Source organism: Meriones unguiculatus, chromosome 3 (assembly GCF_030254825.1).
Source record: "Meriones unguiculatus strain TT.TT164.6M chromosome 3, Bangor_MerUng_6.1, whole genome shotgun sequence".
NCBI lineage: Eukaryota > Metazoa > Chordata > Mammalia > Rodentia > Muridae > Meriones > Meriones unguiculatus.
The window spans coordinates 163973661-164001293 of NC_083351.1; the positions used below are offsets into that span (position 1 = coordinate 163973661).

Sequence of the window (27633 nt, forward strand, 5' to 3'; positions counted from 1 at the left end):
TTGGCTATGAGTCTCAGCACCTGACCTCATTACTCTCTTCAAAATAAACTATACACTAAAACATGGCAATGATAGGTCACAGAATCTAAACATTAGCTTTCTAGATTACAAGTAAATCAGACTGTCTATCTCTCTATTTCCCTCTCATCTTCCCTCCCTCCTCATTGAATAAAATAGCAACATTACTAATGTCTATAAAACTAATGTTTAAATCCTGTGGCCTATCATGGCCATGTTTTAGTGTACAGTTTATTTTAAGGAAAGTAATAAGGACAGGAGTGGTCTAAAAATAAGGTCTTACTGTGTGTTTGTTTTTCCTGTTTGCTGTTAGTTATAAGCCAAAATCTCTTGATTGCATTAAATATTGCTGTGCAAAATTGGTTTGACAGCAGCATTTCACTTAATTTTATGAATGCACTGTATTCTCTTTCTAGTGTAATCCATTTGTTTTTATAACCACATCTTTAAAATAGCTGCTCACAGACGTACAGATGGATCAGCAGTTAAGGGCACTTTCTGCTCTTCCAGAAGACCTGGGTTCAATTTTCAGTGCCCACAGGGCAGCTCCCAACCATCTGTAACTCCAGTTCCAGGGCATCTAAACACGTCTTCTGACCTCCTCAGGCAACAGGCATGCACGCAGTGCACAGGCATGCATTCAGTCCAAGCACTCAAGCACATGAGATACATGTTTAAAAAAATGAACTTAAAAATATAAAACATAGAATTGATCACACAGGAAGTCTTAAAAAACAAACATTGATGTCTAGATCTCCAGTATACAGATTCTGACTTGCTGCTCTGGGTTATAGCTCAGATATGCCTTGGGAATTTTTAAAGCTCTCCAGCACCTCTAATGGGTAGATAAATTAAAGATTGCCACAGACAGTGTGACGTTGACGGTGAAGGTATGAGACCAAGCGCTCTTAAGGTGAATCAGTGCCCGTTATTTAGTTTTAGTGTAATCATCTTGAGCTGCTGAATGGATGATGCAGCTCACCCACTTTCCTGTGACATACATACAGAATTATTCTGTGGCAGATAAAATTAGAATGGGGTTTGGTTCGTCAGGCTTTGTGCTGTAAGTATTCTGTGCTAAGCCATACACAATACACTATAGAAGAAATACTGGATTTACCAAAGATTTGAGCTTTAGCTCAATAATAATAATAATAATAATAATAATAACACAATATCAAGAAATATATTCACTAATAAAGAGTCTGAATTAGTCAAACAGTATATTCAGTGCCTAGCATATGATATGCATTTTATTATTTTTTAAAAGAATTAATGTATCTTGAGTTACATAGTAAGTTTGGTATCTTTTCTTTATGGCCATATCAATGTTTTAAGTTGAAATTAATTATTTTTCAGCTTAGGGGAAATTATCTATTTGAACAGCTTAGCTGGAGAAGAACATTTGCAAAGTTTGCAAGATGTTTTTCTCGTTTGCACTGTCAAGTGGTCTGCGTCCTTGAACATAAGATACAGGTGACCCCTGTGCTGTTAATTATTGGCAAATTGCCCCATCGCAACCTAAGGAAGTGAAGTAACATGTTTGCCCTCAGAGGGTTACTAGTTAACAGGCATCACTCAAGAAGAGTATAAAAGGCCTTCAGCATCACGGCTCTCTCAGCATTCTGCTTCCACCACTGAGAGCAGCGCAGAAACCAGCAGCCATGAAGTGGAGCGCAGCCATCTGTTTCGTCTTTCTACTCAGTTTTGCTGAATCCAAAGTACCGCACAGACATGAGTTTGGAATCGGTAAGATGCTTCATGATTTGAGAGCTATTTTTTTAAATAACAAAATTCCTAAAAATTCTCACATTTGCATCTCTAGGTACCTTGATTTAGGCGTCACATTTACTGTTGCAGGCAAGAAAATATTTAACTGGTGAAGAAGCTTATAAAAAGACAGCAATGTTTAACACAATCAGCTTTTGTGCATTCCGTACTTGGTCAATTTTTGATATTATTTATATAATTGGCACACACACACATACACAAAAAAAAAAAACTAGACCACACTTCTAGATACTTCAGATCGACAACAATAAGTAACATTTTTATTCTCAAAAAGCTAAAAGGGGCTTATTGTTAAACTCTCTGTGAAAGCCTTACTGTGAATGGGCCAACTGTAGCATAGGCTACTGAGACAAGCCAATTGGAAGATTATATTATTAGGGAGACAAATAGGGAACCTGAAATATGGGTATTAGTGTTAAATATGCAATTGGTAATTCTGGCTATCTTCATTCCTTAATTTTTTAGTTTTCCCAAGTGTAAAATTAAGACATTTGGATAGGCAGCTCCTAATAACTCTTTAGTTATAAAATTTACAGTTTGGTTTTAAATTCAACAATGATTATTTTCCCAGCTGAAATCATCACTTGTTAAAAATTCCTTCTGTTTTCCAGCTTCTACACTGGATTCTTCCCAGTGCTCGACGCAGAAGAATATCCATAACCTGTAAGTTTTGCTTCTATAAACGTGCTGCAGAAATGCCATGCAAAGATAAGTTCAGACAACTGAATCTAAGTTTTTAAATTACAGGAGTGAATTGGACAATTTTAAGGCCTCACTTACACTTAATATCAAACTGATAATGCAAAATGTTTTATTTCGGGCAGTGCCTTGCATAGCAGCCTTTCCATTGCCTGGAACTCCATGAAGCCAGCCAAATCATATTTTCAAAACCGAAGACCAGTTTCTCAGCAGTCAAGCAATAGCTATATATGGGTGCAGGAATTTGTCTTATCAGTACCAAGAGAAAGATAATGCAACAGTTTCTATTTTGCCAACTGTTTAGTACCAAGTCATGAGAAGTAAAATATTTTTTATTTTTGTTATTTGTGGAGAATATTTTATTCCTTTAGACAGTGCCACTGTTTTCTAACTATTAGACATTCGTAGTAAGGAATGTAAGCGTATGTGTTACTGGTGGTGTTTGCATGCAGGGCCCTGGACACTCATCACGTTGAGTAAATCTGGGACCCCTACAGTCTAGGATTGGAGTTCAGTCACACTGGCAGTACACATAATTGGAGGTCTAACGACTTGATCTTTGCCTAAGCAAGAAAACAAGAATCTGTATTCTTTTATGTTACAGCTGCATCACGCTGAGCAGTGGTCCAAAAAAAAGGAGGAAGCACATTTTTGGGGAATCCATTTCTTTTGGCTTTTAAGAGTTGCATCTTTACTTATGGGTGAGGTAGACAGAAAGAAGACTGACATTTCTCACAGACCTTTAGCAAAGGGTGCCTTCGAAACCGATCAGGGCAGGTGCCACCAGCAGAAAAAGCTGTCCCTGGAAGACAAATGTGACCCTCGCCTCGCCCTCAAGCCTCCATGTGTGCTTTTGTTTCAGTGCCACCATCACCTTTGCCCAGTTTGCTCCTGAAGCGACTTTCGAGGAAGTGAGCAAGATGACGAGTGACGTATTGACTGCAATTAAGAAAGCCACTAGCAAGGAGCAGGAAGAAGGGTGCTTAGAAAACAAGGTGGGTGAATTGAAAGAAAAGCCACTCTGAGACTTAGCCAGTCTTTAGACCACAGAAGAGAAGATTCCAGGAAGATGGGGGTTTGGTTGTTTGCAAACCTGTTGTATGCAGGAAGAATTCGATTAGTTCTGCAAGCCTGAACAGCCAACGAGTAGATGCTAGAAAGAGCCAAGATTAGTACGGAGACTCATGGCTAAGGTCCCAGAGTAAAATTCCCCAAGTGACCATAAAAACGTTCTCTTCTTTGAGCTTTCAAACCTACAATAGATGGGTGACATGCGGTCCACTGAGAGTTGTATAGAGATGTTAATGATGAATGGGAATTTACTTCCTCTTATGCACACAGTGTGGCTGACACCATTCTAGGGATCACTGCAAACACATTGCTAATGAAAACATTGCGTGGAAGATGAGGTGCACCAATCATAATTTCTGTCCATCAAACTAAGAGAACTTGGCTGCAGCTTATCATAAGAATATCTACCTTATTTACAAATGTTAATCTATTAAATTACATAATCTTTATTCGTTGTGTAGTTGTAATTTATATAGCATTATATAACTATAGTATAATAATAATAATTTAATTTCTTAATTAATTTGATCAAGTAAATCTTTATAATTCTGCAAGGTTGAGGACAATTTTCCTGTGGAGGAAACTGAGGCACAGGGAAGTCACTCCTTTAGGGAACTAGAGTGTGGTAGAGCCGAGGTTTCAAACGAGGCCATCCGGCTCCAGGATGGTCCTCAGCAGGGTGCTCACACTGTCCAGCACAGCATGGTGAGTGTGGGGCTTGTAGAAGGTCATTTGGCTTGTAGGATATCTCGAACACACGGGAATGTCAATATCTGATAACGAGGTAAGTCAGAACTTCAGAAAAACAGTCAAGTTTAAGTTCCCAGTTGTCCTGGTGCAGAAGTTAGTTATTACTCTTTAGTTGACTTTTGTGTAGAAACGAGCTTTATACTTGTTGGAGTTATTCAAGGATGGAGCAAATTTCCCAGACCTCTTGTCACAGCAGAGCTTAAGTTCTGTGCCTGGGAACTGTGCAGGAGATCTCTCCTTTTAAAAATGATAAAACACGTTCTTTAAGACCTTTGTCCAAAATACTGTAAGCGCACCCGTCTTCCCAGCTCCCTTCCAACCCCTTCCCCCCCCACTGCCCCTGCTTCTACGTGCTGCTCAGTTTCTTTACTTTTCTTTAAACCCGTGTGTCTAACCAGTGCTGGCGCATAGGGCCATCCGCTGGCGCATGTGCCGAGGGCCACATCCTAAAGCAAAGCTACTCTTTATCTTCCTGCAGCTGACAGCTGTCAGTAGCGCCCCTGCAAGGCTCTGTGAGCCCCTTCGCATCCATGCAAGGAGTTTTGACTAGCTTGAGTACATGCAGGTCTGGTGCAGACAGCGCAGCCATTGTAATTTCCTGTGCGCCATCGCCTTGTCATGTCAGAGAACAGTTTTGCCCCAGTCCTACAATCTCTGGCTCTTAAAATCTTTTTATTCCCCCTCATCTCCAACGGACATTGACCCTGGAGGGGTGAGAGTGTCCTTCTCTACAGATGTACCATTTGGGGCTGAGCACTGCGCAGTCACTTATCCTCTGTACTTTGGCCAGTTGTGAATCTCTGCGTTCATCTCCATCAACTGCAAACAAAGGCTTCAGGGAGGAAGACAGAGGGCCACACTAAGCTCCAGCTGTAAGCGTTTAGAAGGACGCGAAGTCCATTCAGTAAAACAAGCAGGAAAAGGTTTGCCCTTAGGGCTATAACATAGTCCTGGGTTCTTGGCCCAGTTACCAGTGCCAGGTGTGAGTTCTAGTCTGCAAGAGCAGGCTTGAGACCCAGTCAGAGTACTGCTGGTCCCCTTCCTGAATTTATGCCACCATTGTACCAATGAATATACCTTAGCCAGGCGGATTGTTACTGTAGCACACAGGGTCTAACAAGCTGGGTAAACCTGTAATTAGATGACCTCCCCCCCCCACCTCCCCAGCAGCTTGCACCTTCAGGCATTATGCAATCTAGCCAGTAAGAAGGCGGTGTCAGATGCTTCCATTTCTAAAATTTATGAGCTAATAAGAATCCCTGCCTTGTATCTTTGTTTTTGTCTTTTTCTGTTAGCTAGTTTAAAATGTGAGTATAATTTATACCCCAAACACTTCTTTCTTATTGCAACTTTTTAAAATTTAAGTTTCTTTCTTTCTTTTTTTTTTTTTTTTAATAATTTATTCTCTTTACATCCTGATTGGAGCTCCCTCCCTACTGTTGCAACTTTGTATTCAATTAGAGTTCAGGCGTAAAGTTCCAGATTGGGTGACTTGTCACTGCAAGTTCAAAAGGTTTCTTTAAGGAGGTGGATTGAAGCAAATGTGGCGACTCACTCCTATGAGCTCAGGGCTTGTGAGGTTGAGGCAAGTGGATCTGAGTTTGAGTCCAGTGTAGTTTTACATAGTGAGTTTGAGGCCAGCGGGGAAGTGTATCAGGAAGAGACACTATCTCAACCAACTAGAGAACATCAATAGCCAAAAGTGAATACTGAGAATTCAAGTCATAAGTAAGACTGTCAAGGTTTTTAAAATATTCAACAGTTTTAATTGTTAAAGGAAGATTTTCCCAAGGTGAATGAAAGATGCATTTATTTATTTATTTATTTATTTATTTAGAGGCTTTCTTGAAAATACTGTTGTCCTAGCTCAGTGAATTTAAGCACTAAGGAAGAAAGCATTGGAAGATGTTGTAGCTAAACCTGTAATTATGACTAATGAAGGGTGGTTCCATTTTTAGTCCACTTTGAAGTCACTTTTATTTTTAACTAAAAATAATATCCAATTTTAGCTTATTGTCATGTTGTTAGAAGGGCAAATGGAATGAGTATCTATAAAACAATGATTATGTAAAAAGAGGAAAGTTTCTATTATCTCGAGGCCAAATCCTTCAATAAATAAAAGAGTCAAGCCACTTAATTTAAAATCAAGGTAGGAGAGATAAACTATTGTGTGACCTATTTTTTCTTTTAAAATGGAATGAGTAGATATCTCTCCGTCATGTGTGCTACCCAAGGACGTTAAGCTTAAAGCCCTCCATCCTAAAAGCTGCCAAAGAACGTCATCACACCAGACTGCGAGGGAATATGCAAGGGGAGTTTTCCTAATTTGCTGGTCTCATTTCGGGTCTTAGTAAGCTCTACACGCCTGTGTCTGCCATTCATGAACATTTCCGTCAACACTTGCACTCCCTCCCAGCTCTCCGTGTTTCTGGATGAAATCTGCCACGAGAAAGAGCTCACTGAAAAGTACGGACTCTCCGGCTGCTGCAGCCGGAGCGGGGAGGCGAGGCACCACTGTCTGCTGGCGCGCAAGAAGACCGCCCTAGCCGCTGTCCCGCCCTTCCACTTCCCAGAGCCTGCTGAGGCTTGCAAAGCCTACGAAGAAAACAGGGCCATGTTCATGAGTAGGTAAGGACCCTCCACCCGCCGGTCCGTGTTTCCGCGGTCTACGCGCGCACTTCAGGGTGCGGAGAAGCAGGAGCCACAGCCAGGGCGGGTTTGGCGAGATCAGCACAATGGACGCCTTGAGGGCTCCTGAGAAATACAGACTGTGACACGCAGAACAGACCACAGGCAGACCCTCTTTCCTGTCTTCACAAACACACACACACACACACACACACACACACACACACACACACACACACACACACACAAATGCATCAGTATGGCAAAGAACGGCTTCTGAGAGCCAAGTGCTTACATCTCACATTCACTAAAATTAAGATGTTGTTGGTAGAAATGTGCTCAGCATGAATGGTCGGCTGCGTGCTCACAGGCTTTGATGCCACCCTCTCCCCTTCCTTTTTCCTCCAAAAATATTTCATTTTATTCTGAGACAGCGTCTCAGGAAGGTCAGGTTGGCCTTGAATGACCTATGTAGCAAAGGGGGGCTTTGAGTTTCTTATCCTCCTGTCACCATCTTGGAATCTTACAAGTGCTAGGATGACAGCATATACATACATACATACATACATACATACAAACATACATGTATACATTCACATATTTACATGTTTATCTGTCTATACACAAATATCTACCATCTATCTATATCTATATCTATATCTATATCTATATCTATATCTATATCTATATCTATATCTATCTATATCTGTCTGTCTGACTCCTTAAGCTGGCTACTCTGTTCTTCCTGGTGGAAGGTCTTGCTTTCTGTCTTAGAAGTCTGGCTTCTCTGATTCCCCAGATGAGTCTGAGCAGACTCACTGTAAAAGACATTTCAATGAGAACCATAGCATCTTTGTTGGTTTTCATGATAAACTCTGGAACAATGTATTGGGTCTTTTCTTTTCTCCTGAGGTTGACATGGAGGGAACTTTTTGACAGCCTCTGGGGGAAAAAAACAAAACAAAACAAAACAAAAAACATGTCTATTCCCCATCACAGCACAGTAAAGAAACACAAAACAAAACAAAACAAAAAACAAACCCAGTGCACTTCACTGCTTTTACTGTTATTCGAATCTTTAAATAAACTGGAGTCCAGTTCAGACCAGTTGCAGTCCATTCATTTTTTTTTTTTACATGCTTGCAAATCTTCAGGCTTTGTCCATTTCACAGGTTCATCTATGGAATATCAAGAAACAACCCCTTCATGTATGCACCTGCCATTCTTTCGTTGGCTGCCCAGTATGACAAAGTAGTTTCCGCCTGCTGCAAAGCTGAAAACACCGAGGAATGCTTCCAGTCAAAGGTGGTATCTCTGGGATCTATCTGGGGTTTAGCTATGGCTTGGGAACACAGGTAAAAATGGATTGTGCATCATGTTGAGAATATCATCTTCAGAAGAAAGTGTGATTCCTTTTCATTCATGTCCTTTTCACTGGATCTTTACAGTTATTGTGAAATTTCATTTTATATTTATAGTTAGAAACAAGAGCTATAAGGGTAAGGTACAACTTTAGGCCAAAGGAAAAAAAAATGTGTGTGCATTTTATGGCTTCCTGAATCACCATTTACTAAATCTTTAAAGAAAGCAGAGGTAACAGTAATGTACGTGGAAGAGGTGATTTAGTAGTTAAAAGCTTGGCAGAGTGATGGGATTATGTCTCTTGTGTAGAGCAAGGCAGTGGAATGCTTTGCTACAGCTTCTCATACAAACGCAAAACAAGATTCATACAGAATAAACAGAGCAGGAGTCAGCCTGGACAGGCACAGTTGTCCATATGAGTCCAGTGTCAAAATTATGATGCTTTGTTCTGAAATGTTTTAAGGAAATCCCAAGCATATATATACGAACTAATCTACAAATCATGAAAAAAGAATAATATGTTTAAATGTCTTGTGATTCTAAGTTTAGTAAAAAAAAATATCCATACGTTTTCACGTTATTTGTATTGTTGCCTTTCTGATGCTTACATCTTAGAATACATGAGTTTCCTTAACACTTCACTTCTTCTGCATCTAGACACCATCACTTGCCAAGGAATTGAGAGAAGGAAGCTTGCTAAATGAGCATGTGTGTGCAGTGAAAAGAGAATTCGGATCCCGAAACCTCCAGGCCATGTAAGTTTAAGCCTCTGTGGAGGCAATCGGGTAGGCTCTGGAGAATGGTTGTTTTAATTCCTCAATGTCGCCCTTACAGAGTAAAGTTTCCTCAACCAGGTAGACTGTGATTAGAATCAAGAAATCTTAGGGTCAGAATGAAGCTGTCCAGTCAGTTTGCCATTCACATCTTACAGAAGCCTCACTGGAATGACATTTGAGGGAGAATTTAAAGGTTTATGGTTCTTGTCTGTTCTACACACTTCTGTTTCTGTCGTCAGTCACCTTATACTGTCTCATTAGACCATATTTTTCTAGCTCTTTTACAGCTACGTCAACCTTCCCAGAGAAGCTGCTCAGCCTTGTGTGGCCTAACAGGAAATTCTTTAGGCTAACTGTGCTTCCTAATCTGCTCCATTGTGTCAGCTGTTGCTTCTCATTAAAATATTCCCCCCGGAGGCAAAAACTTTAGAACCCAACCGAGGTGAAAAGACAGTCCTAAGTGATGTGAGTCCTAAGGACTTTGCACCGTTCAGACTTAACGGACGTTTTCAGTCATGCAGTTACTTACTTCCAAAGGCTGGCTGGGTCTTCCTCCTGGAAGAGGTCAGGCTCACCCTTCAGGTGCCTCCCAATTCTGCTAGAAACTTAATCATCAATTCATGACGCACTTTAAAAATCTGTCTTAGTAGTAAATTAGAAGTGAAGACACAGTTGCAGCGACAGTATGATGTATCTATGAGTAAGTAAAGCCACGTGCTCTGCAGTAGCCCCCAAACTCCCGTAGCAATGACGCAGCCATCCACTCGAGAAAGCACGGTCTTCACACAGACATCCTTCTCTTCTCATTAGCGGAACTCCAGGGGGAGGCAGCTTTATCTCATTCTTCGCCTCCGTCGTGGTGTCATGATTTGTCTCCGATGTTGAGTCCACCCCACTCTTTTCATTTCATTGATTCGTGCATTTGCCCTTCTCCCCGGTTTCTCACAAGTGTCTGTTCCTCTGAGATGAAAGGCAAGCGTTATTCTCAAAAAATTTCCCCACCGCTTAATCACTCATTCATTAATTTAAAACAAGTATATATTTGTTCTTTTTGAGGCAGAATCTGGTAGTGCGGCCTGGACTTGAACTCCAGATTCTCTTGCCTCCGTTTCCGGTCTGCTGGAATTATAGAGGAATGACACCATGTCTGCAACCAACAAAGATCCCAAATTCTCAGGGTCAGGGGTGCAAGGACTGTATTTATCTTGGGTCCTAGCTAGTCTGCAGGAAGCTACAAACTACGTCCAAATCATTTGGGGACCCAGCCCACAATCGACAGATCTTCTGTCTGGAAAAGAGGGGCAGAAAATAAGACATCTCTCGGTTCTTTTTCCGTGGAGATGTCTCAACAGATACTCTATAGACAACTTGATTTCATTCTGAGAAACACAATGATTAAAAAAAAAATTTTTTTTTCCTCTTCCAGAACCATGGTCAAGATGGTTCAAAAGTTTCCCAGGGTGAATTTTACCGAGATTCAGAAGCTGGTCCTGGATGTGGCCCACATTCATGAAGAATGCTGTCAAGGAAATGCAGTGGAGTGCCTCCAGGATGGGGTAGGTGCCTTCCTCTTCCCACGAGACAATTTCTGTTCCCTTTGTGCTTTGTCTCACTCTAAATGTCTCACTGTACCTGGCTCGGCTGGGGCACAGTGCATGGTAGCTGTGACCCAGTGAATTTAAGCTACAATGTGCTTGATTTGGCTTTCACTGCAGGCATTGGCAAATACCTGTCCCCTTTTGTGATACTCAGGCACACTCAAATCTTTAACTGACTGAGTATTCCCTACTAGCTAGCTAGCTGCTGGTTCACAATGAGAGACGCTTGTCAGGGAAACTTACAAATTTATAAAAGAATGTACAGTTTAACTAGAAAGATAAGACAGCGGCCTTCTTGAAGTTATGGACTTTCTTTTGTTTGCCATTATCTTTACAGGACATTGCCTGACACGCTGAGGGATGCGGTGATACTTTAATGACAGATTGATTAGTAAAGAGAAAAACAAGAAACTGTTACACTAGGGAAAATGTCCACCCTTGGCAAGCGGAAGCTGTGAAGAAAGGGATCTAAAAGAATCGAAACCCCAGACTTTTAGCGATAGATTCATAGGAAGTGGTGGCTATTTTGGGCCCACCCTGAACTTCCTATATCAAATTACTCCCCCTTTCATCCCTGTGACATCATGGAGACTTAAAAAAAAAATCACTGTTGTGGGAGGCTCAAGTGATTTGGAAACGGGCAGGAGAGACTGCCTTTAGCACCCTCCTGTGGTGTTCTTTGTAGAGGCAGCCAGGGAGGGACGTCAGCGGGTGGCAGGGCCTCCCAGGGGACAGAGTAGGCAGCTGGCGAGACTGCCACTTATTTTCTCATGCACGTTAGGAATTCATCAGCCCCTCAGGAAGAGCAGAAAAATTATTTTGTTTATCTTTGCGGTCAGCTTTCTTGGTTTGTAAGTGACATTTTTTTTATTGATTTTTCAGCTTAAAAATTAGCTTTTAACTTTTGGAGCTCATGGTTACTTTTTCATTAAGAACGGGTTGGGAGATGGGGGAAATAATTTCAGTATTTTAAGGGAGGGTTTTAACAATTGAATAATAATAGGTTTCAACGGCCCCTGCAGAGAAGGCATATCCCGAGCAGAGGCAAAGTTCCTTAGGAGTTTACTCTGCCAGTTCGTTGTCTAGAGACTGCCCTCTGGAGGGCAGAGTGTGTCACTGCAGAGCCTTCTGATCACGATGGGAGGGAAAGCTAGCAAGGTCAGAACGCCAGAGGCGAATATTGACTATTAGAAATTTTCATTGAGAATAAAAAGTTGCTGTCTGGCTAAAGCAGCACACTTCTTTCTTTTCTTGAAGACTTTTACTAAAATAGAAAGTAGGACGTAAGTGTAAGCTTTGGAAGAGAGACTCGAACAAATCGGAAAGCAACAAGGAAAAGCCAAGGTGTACAAATTTAGAACAGAGACAGGAGGTAAAAGCAGAAAGGAAGAGATGGAGGCAAATGCCTTTATTGACCCTTGGTTTTTCTCTTCATCTCTTCATTTATTTCTTCTTCCACTTCCTCTTTGGGCTCTAAGTTTCCACCTTAAAGGATAAATCTTTGAGATTTGTGTTTTGTTTTACCCATCACAGGAAAAAGTTATGTCATACATATGTTCTCGACAAGATAGTCTGTCAAGCAAAATAGCAGAATGCTGCAAATTACCAACAATCGAACTTGGCTATTGCATAATCCATGCAGAAAATGATGACAAACCGGAAGGCTTATCTCTAAATCTGAAAGGGTTTCTGGGAGATAGAAATTTTGCCCAGTTTTCTCCAGAGGAAAAAATCATGTTCATGGCAAGGTAACATACGCTGTAAATGTACACTCATGGTGATAAAGATCAGTGTGTGGTTGACAGCTTTGTTTTGTTGAAATAGGGGATGTTGGCTGTTTTTTGTTTGTTTGTTTTGTTTTGTTTTGTTTTAGCTCTATTGAGGTTGTCTGTCTAGGTGCTTCAAATCCAAGGAACTGTAGCTATAGAACTAGTAACTGAGGAAAGAGATCCTTTGTCAAGTGATGGGGATCCCACCATTACCACTATTATATTTTCTCTGATGTGAGGGATGACGTTCTGTTTAAGCACCTCCTATGAAAACCACTATGAGCTTCCAAAGATAATTTGCGTAGTTTTGTAATAAGGAAGGCATAGGCTGCCAAGTCCTGCTCGGTGGGTAAGGGCACCTTACCACACAGGCCTGAGTTTGAGCATTCAGCTCAAGGAAACTGATGTGGAGTGACTGAACCAATTTCCAAAAGCGGTCCTTTACAATACTGGCATGCTATGGCATACATGCCTCCCCCCTTCCAGTGGTAACAGATAAATAAAATTAAATTAAAAAAGGAGGGCTCAGGGCCGTGAATACAGTGTCTCACAATCCATATTTTTCAAAAAAATTTCCCTAACTATAACTCAATAGATAGAGCCAGAGAGCAGGTCTTTCACTGAAACACATTGTTTGGTATTTATTGAATTTTTAAGGAAATGAATACATGTTTAGACACAGTCACACAACAGTAGTTTTCTGTAGTAAATAGGCACATATCCATTCTAGTCTCCTTTAAGGGGAGCTGACGATGAAAACCTTTTCCTTTATTGTATGTGCATATGGATGCTATCAGAAGAGGGATCTGTACTGCTCTTAGGACGTTATTCTTAATGATTTCCGAGGCCTTTCCTAATTTAAGAGTCTGATTCTAATGCAGCAATGAAAATAATGGCTTAATTTTCTCCCTCGTATTCCCAGAAGATGTGGCGCTCCTGTTGTATTCAGAACAGGTATTCACACATCATTTGTTCTGCTAAATAAAATTATGCAAACTAAAACTAAGACCAGATTTAGGAGACAGATCTAGACATTTTATTGGCGGCAGAAGTCAACGCTGCCAGTATCTACAATGCTAGGCCGCGATTAACAGTCCAGAGCTATCTCTGCACTTACACAGTCCACATCTAAGGAAGCTGACCGTTTGCTTCATAGAAATAGGCCTTCGGCAGAAAGAATGTTCGCTGTAGGAATTTTCCCGGCTGGGAATGACCTTCCTCCAAGCCCTTGCGCTTCCTTTACTCACGTGTCTGCTGCTGTATCGCTCACCCAAAGGACCTGTGCTGGGCCACGAGCTGAACTAGTGACCCCTCCTCTTTGGGTGTTGCCTGGCTTCCTGCCCTCCATCTTTCCTGTTTTTCTTCATTGGTTTATCACTATCAAAGAGAGATGACCCCTTTAAGCTTGCTTCTGCTTAACAAATGTATTTGGGGAGGAGAGGTATTTTTCTCACACACAGGATTAGCTCTTCACTCTTTAGAGCACACCGTACACTCTGGAAAGCATATTTGTTGGATAAATAAATCCAGATCTTACAACTGAAAAGCTACATGAGATATAAAATAAAATAAAATGGCATATTTGTGTCATTCTCCTTAATTAAAAATAATTTCACATACATGCATACAAAATGTCAGAGGTAGGTTCCATGCGTGGGAGGAGAGCGTGTGGTGTTTGTCTGAGTCTGGCTTGTTCATTTAATGATTGCCAGTTCCATCTGCTCTCTGGCCAATGTCATGATTTCATGAAAGGACATTTTACAGGGCAATTTGAGGGACTATGTATAGCCCATGTTAATATTTTTGCTGCTCAGAAAATTTAAATTATGTTTGTTTTTCTGCTTCACTTGCTATTTGAGGTCTAGTTAATTTCTATATGCCCTGACTACTACATGGGAATGATGAGGGAATTGATAGTATATTTTTGTCTTAGTTCCAACAACATATTTTTTTCTATATTTTCAGCTTTCTTTATGAATATTCAAGAACACATCTTGAACTTGCTGTCCCAGTCATTCTAAGAGTTGCTAAGACATACCAGGAAATACTGGAGAAGTGTGCCCAGTCGGAAAACCCACTTGCATGCCAGGACAACCTGGTAGGCTGCACTAGAATTTGGGGGATAGTCTGTAAAACTTCATTAATGGAAGCAATTGAAAATACTGTTGTGGGCCAGCAACATGGCTCAGTAGGTAAAGGCACCTGCTGAGCAAGCCCTGGGTCCTGAGTTAGCTCCTTGGGTACCACTTAAAGGTAGAAAAAAACAAAGACAAAAACAAAACAGCTCCACTCCACAAAGATGGAATGTTGGAATGGTTTCCACATGTGTCCTATGGCACATACTTCCCACCGGATAACAATCAAAATAAATAAGTAAATAATACTTCTTGTCTAAAAGTAACTATTAACTAGTAATTAGCTAGTTATACTTATGGGTTAATAATTGAACTATTAAGTAGTTATTCTAACTAGCATCCAATGGCTTATGTAAGAGATAGAAATATTCATTAAAAGCTCTATGGTGAATTCAATAGAGATAATATTCATCACTGGCAGCTTCGGGAAGGCAAATATTGAACAGAAACTGTAACCTCCTCTCTGATGGTTGTATCATCAAGAGCTATTTGTTTCAGTTCTTAAAAGTTACACTTTATCACCGTTAATATTTTATAAGGGCTTCTAAGATTTGTTTTATAATATAATAAGATACTGGCATATGGAAAATCGTTTGTCTGGGAGGAGAGAAAAATGCATGTAATAATGTCTGTATTTTTAGGAGGAAGAAGTGCAGAAACACATCCAGGAGAGCCAGGCGCTGGCCAAACAAAGCTGTGCTCTCTCCCGGAACTTAGGGGACTACCGCTTACAAAACGTGTATGTTTTTTTTTTTTTTAAAGTGTTTTCAGTGATTTAAAATTATCAATATGTGAATGAGACATACATTTAATTTCTTAAGACACGGTTACTCTCAGTTCTGTCCCCGACTTGGATAGAAGTCGCTTTAAGTTCGGTGACGTGATTTCTCCCAGGTCATCCCTGATACAGTTGAATCGGCTGCGGGTTCCCCAGACTCCGCAGTTTATTGCGGTGGGGGTATCCTTTCTGCTCTGGGTCTGTTAAGGTTCCAAAACCCAAAGTTCACGGTTGAAATCCAGGGAGGTGCTGAGGTTGGGAAGCAGCATCCTGCTGAGCCATCCGCCTTCCACAGCGATGACTTGGTAAAAATGCCCCTTTCAGGTTCCTCATCGCCTATACAAGGAAAGTCCCTCAGCTGACCTCGGAGGAGCTGCTGGACCTCACCCGGAAGTTGGTGGGCATTGCATCCACGTGTTGCCAGCTCAGCGAGGACAAATGGTCCACCTGTGGTGAGGGAGCGGTGAGTGTCCTGTCTCATTTCGTGGAAACCCATGCAGGGATGGTGTTGCCTGGTTTGTTCAGTGAGCTCGGATGGAGGAGGGTGTGGTCGCGCCGCCTTTAGGCGATTTGCCTTTGGCCAGGCTTCCTGGCTTTACTCGACAGTGCACAAGCTTGCAAAAACTTCGCTTCTAAAAGATGGCGGTTTTGTCGTGTTATTTTAGCCACACCTAGGGTTCTGCCTTTTGCAGGCCGGTCTTATCGTCATAGTGCTATTTGGGGTAGTTTGTTCCCAAGCCAAGTACAGGAGTAAGATGCATTGTTCTGGATAACCAGCTCCTTAGTCTTCCCGTCACGCTGAGAGGGGACTTCTGTCCCTCAGGTTGAGCTGTTTGCATTTGATATTTGAGAATAATAATTGTACCTTAACCTGAGAGCGGTAGGCACACAAGCCTGCTGACAAGAATTAAAATTTATAGCTTGGTGTTTAAGGGATATCTTTGAAGTATGAGAGATTAGTAGAAGCCACATGAAAGTCTTAAAGACAACCTCACCCATTTATTTTCTATTAGGTATGTGTGTGCATAGAAAAAAAAACCTGCAAAAGTTAGATTTGCCCTCTTCTAACCTTATCAAAGTGTAAATATGGGGGTGGCAGAGATGGCTTGGACAGTTAAAAGTGTGTACTGCTCTTTTGCGTCTTAGCACCCGCTCAAAATGGCTCTCAAATGCCCTTTTCTCCAGCTTCATGCAGAGCTGATGCCTCTGGCTTCCACAGGCACCCATACTCACCTGCACACGCCACCCCCTACAAACACATAATTTAAAATAGAATAAATATTTAAAGAAAAGCAAAAGCTCAACCGGATACACACAGAAAACGAGCTACCAAATCATTCGTACACATCAAGATGCAGATATTTTCTCCTTTGAAATACAACCAGAAGCGTATTTTAAGTAGCTAAAGGGCTTTCTTCAACGTCACATGTGTTAACAGCTGCCATTATTACTATGGCAATAATGCCACCCAGCAAATTTCCCTGTAATATTATCAACAAGCTCCTAGAGGCTGGGTGTCACCGTGTGGGATTTCTGGAACTGTGAGCCAACGTCGTAGCTGATTTCATCTCCCCACTATCTTGTCTTTCATTCTCCTACCCAGGCTGACCTTTTCATCGGACACTTGTGTATACGACATGAAGCAAGCCCCCTGAACCCTGGTATTGGACAATGCTGCAACTCTTCCTATTCTAACAGGAGAACTTGCATCACCAGCTTGGTGATGGATGAGACCTATGTCCCTCCACCATTCTCTGCTGACAAATTTGTCTTCCACAAGGACCTGTGCCAAGCCCAGGGCCGAGCCCTGCAGACCATGAAACAAAAGTAAGCCACTGTTATTGTCTACCGTGGAGAATGCCAACGCTAGAGGGAGGAGCTGGGCCTCCCGCCTTATGTGTTGAGAGTTTAGAGTCACTAGAACATCACTGCCCTTGGAACACTGAGTCTCTTTAAAATGAGTTCTGTTTCAGTTTTCATACAGCCTTGTGAGGGAAGTAGCTTTGGAAAAATCCACTAAGGCAGACAATTATCTGTTTACGAAAAATTGTCTGTGGCATAACAATTGTGATATATTTGTGAGTAGAAAGGGAGTGGATGACATATTTTGAAAACTTAGGAGAGATCTTTGTAGTGAGTTTGGGCACTTCCATTCCAATTATAGGAAATGCACAATTGCATCTATAAGCAGGATAATTATATCTGTTTCAAACATGTTGCCTTAAAAAAAAAAGAAAGAAAAGAAACACATACTTCATTTATGACAGACATTCTGTACAGGTGATGGGGGTTAAACCAGTGGAACTTCTGTTCTTCGAATACCCATGTATTTTAATCTAAATTTAATACTCACTGGCTTTGTACATGGGCTTCCTCCATGTACAAAGATCTGTTCCTCCAAGGAGGGTTTCACGAGATAGAACGATCCTTCCTTTCCCAAGCCTTTACTATTGCCATGCCAACCCTAACCCCAACATCTGATCCAACAGCTAAGTGAGTATTGAAGGCAGCCAGTGCTTCCCCAGTTGAGCTATGACAATGGCAGTGTTAACATCTTGACATCTGGGCGTGTGTGCATGGATAAAGCATGCTACAGGAGAGGGAAGAGGAAAGGGTCTCGTAGGCAAGCAAGACAGAGACTACAACTCACTCCATAGAAGCACGTAGCATCTGGACACAGAGTTTCATCTGTAACTGCACTAGGGCAGGCCAGCAGCTTCGCACGTTTCCAGCCTCGGTCTTTCTGATCCAAAGTGTGAGGGCTAAGCCTGTCAATAAGTGGAAGGAGAAATGGCTGAGGGTAAGGGTTGCCAGGGCTCTGAAAATGTTCTACAAGAAAATGTTCTGGGAAAGTGCCATCACACGGCAGATTCTCCTGTACTTTCTTTTGTTCTAAACCACAGGCTTCTCATCAACCTTGTGAAGCAAAAGCCTGGAATAACAGAGCAGCAGCATGAGGCTGTCACCGCCGATTTCTCTGGCCTTTTGGAGAAGTGCTGCCAAGGTCAGGAGCAGGAAGCATGTTTTGCAGAAGAGGTACGTGTGAAACATACCATCCCCCAAAATCTTGGCGTGGAGTATTATGCAGCAAAGAATGGAAATAGCAACCCACAAACCTGTAACTTAAAATAATGACAAAATTAAATGATCTTTGAAAATCCTATGAGATTTAAAAATCATAATAATTTTTAATTCAAGCTATATTAAGAGAGCCAGTAATTTTGATTTATTTCATAAGAGAGAATGATTAAGTATATATATATATATAAAATTCATTATATTGATGATAATGTAGACTGTTTCTGGACTAAAGTTAATAAATTTTAATGAACTAGATCAAAAGGATTCACTAGTTAGAGTATTAATTATATCACCAAGAGGATATTTTCAGGACACACTCTTGAACTCACTTAAGAGCATGTCCACAGCAGAGATAAGGACCTGTCTGAGTTGGCTTTGACTGGCACACTCCTTCTTCTCTTTATCTAATCATTTTTATTTGTCTTAACTTTCAGGGCTCAAAGCTGATTTCCAGAACTCGTGATGCTTTGGGAGTTTAAACTGTTCCAGGTAACAAAAACTTCAGCCCAGGCTAAATAATGATGTGATTCTCCCTGTACATTAATCCATAGCAATAAGGATTTTAAGAAATACCATTAATTAAAATAATGAATATAATTTAATAAAGCAGGCTTACTTTTAAAATACTAAAAATTTGGAAGATATCACAGGCTATATAAAATGCCATCAGAAGACCTTCCTATGTTCCTATTAGTAAAAAATTACCTTGTTTTTCTACTTACTTAATAATATAAACTATCTTTTCTATTTCAGAAGGAAGAGAGGACAAAACGAATTGATGGTTTAGTGTGAGCCTTTTGGTTTAATTGTAACTGACAATACTTTAATGACATGGTGAAGACTTCCATGTGACATCTCCCTACCTTAGAAATAAAGACTTTTCAACTGTTTCCCCTTTCCTAGTCTGTTTATTTATGAAAACGTGAGGGTTTTACGTGCCATTGCCTAAAACAGATTCTATTAAAAATCACGAGCAGTGGTCACTGTGGAAGATGAAAGCCATCCGCAATGGACATACCACACTAGCGGTTGGATGCCTCTGTGACCTGGGCAAACATTTTCAACATAAACACCGTTAATTTCTGCCTGCTCCCCGTGCTCCTTGCATGCCTACTTAAGGGTACTAGTGAAAAACGTAACAGACAATAAGAAAGGAAGTCATTATGTTGTCATAGGATGCACGAAAATTCAACACGTATTTTCCCGAGTCTCACTGGCGTCTCTGTTCATTTGCAATGTTTATGAACGTGGCCACAGTGCTGTAGTTGCTTTGATGGAACGTACTTACCTCACCTTTTCCTTTTTAAAGTGGGCACTGTCTGTCTGGCAGGCCCTATTCCGGGAATGGTCACTATATATATGATCACTGATCTCCAGGTGCTTTGGCAGAGAGTAAGAGAGAGATTAAAAGAGCAACGGCACTAAGTTGTGACCTGGAAAAGGTGATAAAGTGCGGAGAGAACTAATGGGTAGGTGAGGTCAGTTTGATGGAGGAAATTGTACAACCATCGCGGAAGATGAGGGAATATTCTTTTCAGTCCAGGGAAAGGGCTTTCCATGAAAGGAAACACAGCAAATGAACCGGGCATGCCAAGGCAGCATGAATGGTGCCTGAGAGAACATCCGTTACCCTTGGAAGCAGATATTTTAAACAGTCTGTATAGGCTGTATGTGGAAAACCACAGAACAGTTTTGAGAATGATTAAAGAAGACATTTTGGGGGTTGGTCTGATGCTTGTATTTTGATGCTAACTAATGGCCCTCGAGATCTGGTTGCTGCTCAGGTACACCTATACTTGTGTGTAAACATGCCTAAGACATTATTCCTGATTGGTTAGGGAAGAAGGCCTGTGCCTGGGCAGGGTGGAAAGAGGTAGGCGTGGCTACGGCTCGCGGGCTTTGGAGACAGGAGAATCATGGGAAGGAGAGAGACAGATGGGAAGAGAGGAGGAAGAAAGACGCCAGGATGGGTTAGCGTGGAGAAGGAACCACGTGGGCTGGGAGGAAGGACTCCGAGGATGGCATGGATGGAAAAAGCAACCCAGCTGAAGGATAACCAAATATTTATGGAATTATGGATGGAAGATAGGCAAGACAGAAATGGTTAAGGCAGATGGCATTTGACTGGGGGCCTGGAGGTGAATGGGGAGGTTATTGAGATAACGTAGGTGGAATTATTTGCCCAGACCATGGTGTCATAATGCAATTATAAATCTAACAGGTGTTGTGTCTTATTGATTGTGATAGTGGGTTAGATAACACTGCTGTAATAATTATAGGGCAAATTATAAACATTATATAGCCAGATACCATTTATTGCCAGCAACAAAGCCATTTAGAGATGATGAAGGATACCTTGCATGAAGGCTGGAAGGTGAAATATCAGTTCTTGAACTATGATTTAATGAAATCCAGTTTAAGAAATTATTATTATTATTATTATTATTATTATTATTATTTTACAAATTGGCAAACCAAAATTGACAGCCAAAATGGAAGTGTTGTGCCATAACTAAAATAGCCTTGAAAAAGGGAGAAAGTATCAGGGCCAATACTACTTTATTTTAAAGTTTTTATAAACCTACAGTAATAAAAATAGAACATTTGTGTAAATATAAACAGTAAATGTAACAAAATTAAGTGGCCAGAAGTGAACTCACTCAAATATGGACAACCGATCCTTAAGAAATATGACAAGGCAAGCCACAGGAAAGGAAAAAAGCTTTTCCAACAAATGGTTCTGAAACACTTGAAAATCTTCACTGCATACCTGAGAACAGAATGCCATGCTTTATACCATAAACTAAAGTGAATCATAATGTGAAATCCAAAATTACAAAACTTAGGGAGAAAATATTTTGGTTTGAGAGGTAAACATTCTTCTTAAATGTCATATCCAAGTTATAATCTATAAAGAAATGAATTGAAAGTTTTATTCAACCCTAGAAGACATCATTAACAGAATGAGAAAGACGAATCCGAGACCGGGGACTATACTTTTGCAAGGCATAGACAATCAAGGCATCTGAGACAAAGAGCTTACTCGTATCCAGATGATATTAACCAACTCTCAGGACCAAACAATAAGTAAAAACACAATAAAAAAAAGGGAAAAGTAATTAACCGACCCTCCTCACTCAAGCTGTATCAAGTGAGAATAATGGCAAATCAAATAACCACCCAGCCAAACAAATAAAGTCCCAAACAGAACACAAAAACATGCCAGACATAATCATTAATTAAACATAAAATATGAGCACACACTTATTGAAAGGTTGTCCCTCAATGGAGGAATGGATACAGACATCGTGGTACATTTACACAGCAGAATGTTACTCAACAATTAAAAACAAGGAAATCATAAAATTTGCAGGCAAATGGTGGGGTCTAGAAAAAATGATCCCGAGTGAGGTATCCCAAAAGCAGAAAGACACACATGGTATATGTTCACTTAGAAGCGGATGTTAAACATACAATATAGGATAAACAGTAAAATCTGTACACCTAAGGAAGCTAATCAAGAAAGAGGATCTTTGATAAGTTGCTCAGTCCTCATTCAGAAAGGCAAATGGGTTGGTACACCAGTAGAGGGAGAAAACAGGGAACAGGACAGAAGTCTATCACAGAGGGCCTCTGAAAGACTATCCAATAGGGTATCAAGGCAGATGCTGAGACTCATGGCAAAGCTTTAGGCAGAGTACAGGGAATTTTGTGAAGGAAGGGGGAGATGGAGGGACTTGGAGGGAACTGGGGCTCCACAAGGAGAGTAATAGAACAAAAAAATCTGGGCCCAGGGCTGTTTTCTGAGACTGATGCTCTGACCAAGGACCATGCGTGGATATAACCTAGAACCCCTGCACAGATATGGTTCATGGAAGCTCAGTATTCAGGTAGGTTCTCTAGTGAGGGGAACAGGGACTCTCTCTGACATGAACTCAGTGGCTGGCTCTTTGATGACCTCTCCATTTTGGGGGAGCAGCCTTACCAGACCACAGAGGACAGTGCAGCCAGTCATGATGAGACCTGATAGGCTAGGGTCAGATGGAGGGGGAGGAGGACCTCTCCTCTCAGTGGACTTGGGGAGGGACATGAGAGGAGATGAAGAAAGGAGGGTGGGATTGGGAGGGAAGGAGGGAGGAGGCTGCAGCTGAGATACAAAGTGAACAAACTGTAATTAATATAAAAAATAAAAAATTAAAAAAAGAATGGTTGTAATTAAAATAATGACCATACCAACTATCAAAAGCTTTTTAGAAGCCTTAGAACTCACACATTGCTTACGGGATATAAAATGGCTCAGCTATTTGTAAAACAATTTGGCACTTTCTTATAAACGTCAACACACATATGTTATGGACAACACCCTGTCTCTAGATATGTAGCCCAAAGAAGATGTTTCTGTTCAAACAAAACACACAAATGTTCCAGCTTTCTCTGAAATGACTTAAAATTGAAAGCAACAAAATGGTGCAATAGATGGGCTAGTGAGCCAGTCATGGAATATTAATATTTGTACAATGCAATACTACTTAGGAAATAAGGACAACATATCAACACAGAATGACTACAGCTTTCTGGTACTGTTATGGGTTCGGAAATAGCCACACACTGAGCACTCGAACACCAGACTCAGCTTGATGGAAGTTTAATAATGCTCAACAAAAACCGACTGCTCAGGGCCACATCTGGTCTCGGGAGCGAGACGCAGATCTGTTTCTAAGACAGGCTTTTCATGTGAAAAATCACAATAGGCAACAACTCGGTAACCAGGTGTATGAAGTGTGTGTGTGTGTGTGCGTGTGTGTGCGTGTGTGTGTGTGTGTGTGTGTGTGCAGCACCACACCATTTCAACCAGTCAAACAAAGCCTTTCCAAGTATATTGCCTCTAGGTAGCTAGACAAAGCGTTTCAAGCTGATTGACTAGGACACAGTCTTGGGGACTTTCCAGCTCCCCATCGTTCTGGGAGAAAGGAACATAGCAGGACATCACAGTTCCAACTCTAACAGAACACACATGTATCTTTAACCCAAGCAGAACACCCACTTAGCGTCTACTGTTTTATTCGAAGCAGCAAGTACTGAACAACTGAATTTACCCTGGTCTCAGGCATGTCGGGCCTGAGAACTTGAACTTAATTTCACCTTAAGATCAAAATGGAGACTCAAAAAAAAAAATAAGTGGCTTCTGTTATGCTAAAGATGAAGGCAGATGTTAACAGAGGAGCGACGGTTATGCAAAGAACCAAAGGAGGTCTCAATGGAGGGGCTACAGCGTGTAACAGGCCAAGCAGCTTACAAAAGTACTGTAATGAAAAGTAAGATGGGTGCACATTTTATTTCTCCATCCATACCAAAATATAGAGAATATAAATCATTGTATAATGATAGGTTGCAGATCATGGTTAATTTGGGGGAGGAAAGAATGGTCAGAGGTCTGAAGGAATTACAAAGGGCCCTGAGGTAATTTTGGAGGTGGTAGATATTTATTCAACATCTTGATTGTGATGATGGTTTTACATAAATTCTTACCACTTTAAATTTGTGCACTTTACATACCAATTATACTTCAGTGACGCTGACTCACTAAGTTCACTCAAAATATTGCAGAGTTTAAATTGCATTTTTGTAATTTCTTACAGACTGAACATTATGTTACTGAAAGAGAGAATTTCAACCTGGCCGAGTCAGCTCCAGTCCCAGAACAAACCCCAGGTTCCTCTGTGTGAATTCTACAGAGCATGGGGTGTCACCGTGCCCAATCTAGAAATACAAATTCCATCTCCGGCTTCACAGGCGACCCCAGGGCATAGAAGGGAGCTACGGTTGTGACCTCTGTGGACAGCAGTTCCTGTTCTTGTCTTTTTTAATCGGTAACTCTTTCTGACATGGAAGCCAGACTCCAACCCTCTGGAAGCACAGAGTGCAAACAGACTTGGCGTATGAGTTACAACTCTGTAGCAGAGTACCTGACAGAAGCAACTGGGAGGGAGGCTTTATTTTTGTTCGTGGTACAAGGGCTCAGAGTTTATCATGGTGGACAAGGCACAGCCAAAGGGTCACTCTATGCGGCAGGAGTATATAACAGCTACTTGTTACGTGGGGTTGAGCAGAAACCAGAAATAAGGCCTCAGAGTGATGGCCACGCTACCCTCAAGAGCTATTCTCTAGTGGCTTGAGTTCTTTATCACTCATTTTCCAGAGGCTTCACCACACACACACACACACACACACACACACACACACGCTAAGAGCCAGGGACCGGGCAGTGGAACCTGTGAGCCTGTGGGGACATTTCACTTCAAAACTGTAACAGTAGAGAATAGAGTCTGCCATCTGCTGGAGTAGAAGCGATTGCAATCGCCAGACAGCAGCAGATCTGTCTCCTTAAAGAAGAGGAGATCATAAAACCGGAACCTTTCATGTAGTCACAAAAGCTAAAACAGACAGAAAGCAGCATTTCATAAAGCCGCCAAATGCAAACAAAGACGATGAAAAAAGAAAGTACTCACAAACGTGCCAGAAACAGTGAACACAGCTTCAGTAGTGTGCTTTTACCTTTCAGGAATTCCCTTGAATGTAAATGGATTAAATTCAATCTAAAAAATACAGACTGGCTGGCTGCATTTCACAAGGAAGCCAAGTGTATGTTGTTTGTGGGACTCGCTTCACTTATGAGCGCGTGCGCAGACTGAGAGTGGAAGGCTGAGAACAGACATCCCATGCAATGAGCACAGGGACAGCAACGCTTGGACAATAGGCCTTAAGTCAAAAGCAGTGAGACGAGAAAAGAAGGCAATTGCAGAGCAATGCCATGGAAGGAGGCTTTAATTTCCCACCTTTGGGCACACCAAGATCCTCCGGACAGAAAAGAGTCATGGAAATTTTAGATTTCAATTATGCTTCACACTAAACAAATGTTAAGAGACCTATGCAGAACATCCTACTTAACAGCAATAGGACACAGAAGGCGTTGGTGTCTACACAGCTGGAGTCTACCACAAACTAGTTGGAACCATCCTCAGCTTCTACAAAAATCAATACAAAGTGAAAGCATTTGTAAAGGGAATCACCTGAGTTAAGGAGTTGACAAGGCTGATTGGCTGATCAGAGCTGCGATTGTGAAGGGCTGGAAAGTACAGGTCCACAGCAAGATTGCCCTGGGCTATCTTTAGTTGTTTTAGTAGGCAGTGATCCTCCACGTTCTACATATGACCTGCCATTATGGGGATCATCAGGTAAAATCCTCTTGGGAATGAGCAAGCAGACACCTCTACTACCTCAAAAGCTAAGTATCTCACCAGAAAATACCCGAGGCCCATCCCAGAGACTTCTCCATTTTACTGTAACGTGCATGCTTGATAATTTTGCATCATAAATTTCAGAAATACCTTAATTGATGATTTTTCTTTGTTCTCTTACTGTGAAAACCTCACAAAGCCATTACCACATTGGAATGTAACACAAATCTGCGTCCCCAGGTCATTTCCATCCATAGTTAGGTCTAGAATCTGGAGTAATTTTATTATCTATCTATCTATCTATCTATCTATCTATCTATCTATCTATCTATCTATCTATCCATCTACCTATCTATTATCTATCCATCCATCATCTATCCATCTATCTACCTACCTATTTACTTATTTGTTTATTCATTCATTTAGTGTGTGTGTGTGTGTGTGTGTGTGTGTATGTGTATGAACACTTACAAACTCATTTTATTTTATTTTGCTGAGACAGGATCTCACTATGTAGCCCTGGTTATCCTAGAACTCACTATTTAGACCAGGTTGGCCTTGAACTCACAGAGATCTATCTACCTCTTCCTCCCAAATTCTGTGATCAAAGGTGTATGCCACAGTGCCTGGCAATTTATTTTTTACTAAGTCCCACACTAACCTGGCACCAAAACCACTGAAGGACATTGAACGAAAATAATATAACAGAGAGAAAAAAAAATTCTCAGCAAGGTTCCTGAGGGAGTAGATTTCAACAGCACCTCAAAAAAATCAACCACTATGATCAAGTAGGGTTTGCTTTTGAGACCTGAATATTTCCACGCACACGCACACACACACACACACACACACACACACACACACACACACTAACAAAGATGACATGCTACATTACAAAACAAAGAACAAAACCCACGTGACCATCTCAAAAAATGGAGGAAATGTCTTGGTAAGTTTAGACATCTATTCAGGCCTAACAATTTCGGATTATCTGTGAAAAGAGTGCACCTCAGCTGAAGGCCGTATATGACAAGACCACAGATAATGCTATGTACTGAAAAATATTTCTACATGCAGAATCATATTCTCAGTATAGTCCCAGAATTCAAGTGACTGGTTCAAATGGCATGAATATTTTAAAATTATCAGTCCTTACGAAAATCTTGTTTTCTACAGCTTTGGTTATGGGAGCTCTTGTTTCTGCACCTGTTTCCAGATTTTGATGTTTTCAGTGTTGTCGTTGTTCTGTTCTAGAGATTTAGAGAGCTTATTATTTTAATTTTCCTTGAAGACAAGTGAAACTTGCTGTGTTCCTTGTGCAGGAGCACCTGTTTGTGTATGTGTGTGAGCGCATGCATGCGTGTGTGTGTGTGTGTGTGTGTGTGTGTGTGTGTTAGAGCCTCTCAGTGGTCTGAAAATCATCAAATGGAATATCCTGGTGACTAGAGAGTCACAAGGTCTCAGCTATACTCCCCAGCACTTGGACAAGAAGAGTGCACTAGCATGCCTGGGTTTTACACAAGTTTTGGAGACTAAGCTCAGGTTTTCATACATTCTAGGCAAGCACATTATGCACTGAGCCACCTCTCAGGCCCACAAATGTGATTGTTTTTATAGTGCATTTCCTTTTCAGTGTGTTAGCTAGTCTTTCCCTGTTTAACATCTGAATCGTTTCACAACTTTTGGAGGTAGGCTTATTTAATTGGGTATTATGCACTTAGTCTGTAAACTTTTTCTTTTTTTCAAATCAAAAGATTTTTTCCCCCAGTGAAACACAGCATAACTTTTTCCCTAGTTAATAATTAGCAAGAAATTTGCACCATGACAAAATAAAATGCCTGTGCATTTTAGAAATAGATTAACTAGGTTACTTTTTAACAAATGTAAGGTCAAAGAATACTATAAAAGGTTGATTTTCCCCCCAGTCACACCAGTCTCC

General features: G+C 41.1%; 1 protein-coding gene across 1 annotated transcript; it reads left to right on the forward strand.

The window, feature by feature from the left end:
• The first annotated feature begins 1655 nt into the window (after nucleotides 1–1655).
• Afp (alpha fetoprotein) lies at nucleotides 1656–19346 on the forward strand. The gene is made up of 15 exons (XM_021661257.2): nucleotides 1656–1767; nucleotides 2421–2472; nucleotides 3371–3503; nucleotides 6746–6957; nucleotides 8130–8262; nucleotides 8977–9074; nucleotides 10522–10651; nucleotides 12227–12441; nucleotides 14428–14560; nucleotides 15239–15336; nucleotides 15700–15838; nucleotides 16979–17202; nucleotides 18279–18411; nucleotides 18891–18945; nucleotides 19210–19346. Exons 1-14 carry the CDS (start codon nucleotides 1683–1685, stop codon nucleotides 18933–18935), a joined length of 1830 nt encoding a protein of 609 aa, XP_021516932.1. The 5' UTR covers nucleotides 1656–1682; the 3' UTR covers nucleotides 18936–18945; nucleotides 19210–19346.
• The last annotated feature ends 8287 nt before the right edge of the window (nucleotides 19347–27633 follow it).

Excerpts from the sequence above, each read along its gene's own strand:
- Afp (XM_021661257.2), top strand. The coding sequence starts at position 1,683 with ATGAAGTGGAGCGCAGCCATCTGTTTCGTCTTTCTACTCAGTTTTGCT. Across the intron at positions 9,075-10,521 it reads TCCCGAAACCTCCAGGCCAT|AACCATGGTCAAGATGGTTC; the intron begins GTAAGTTTAAGC and ends TTCCTCTTCCAG. Across the intron at positions 14,561-15,238 it reads TTGCATGCCAGGACAACCTG|GAGGAAGAAGTGCAGAAACA; the intron begins GTAGGCTGCACT and ends CTGTATTTTTAG.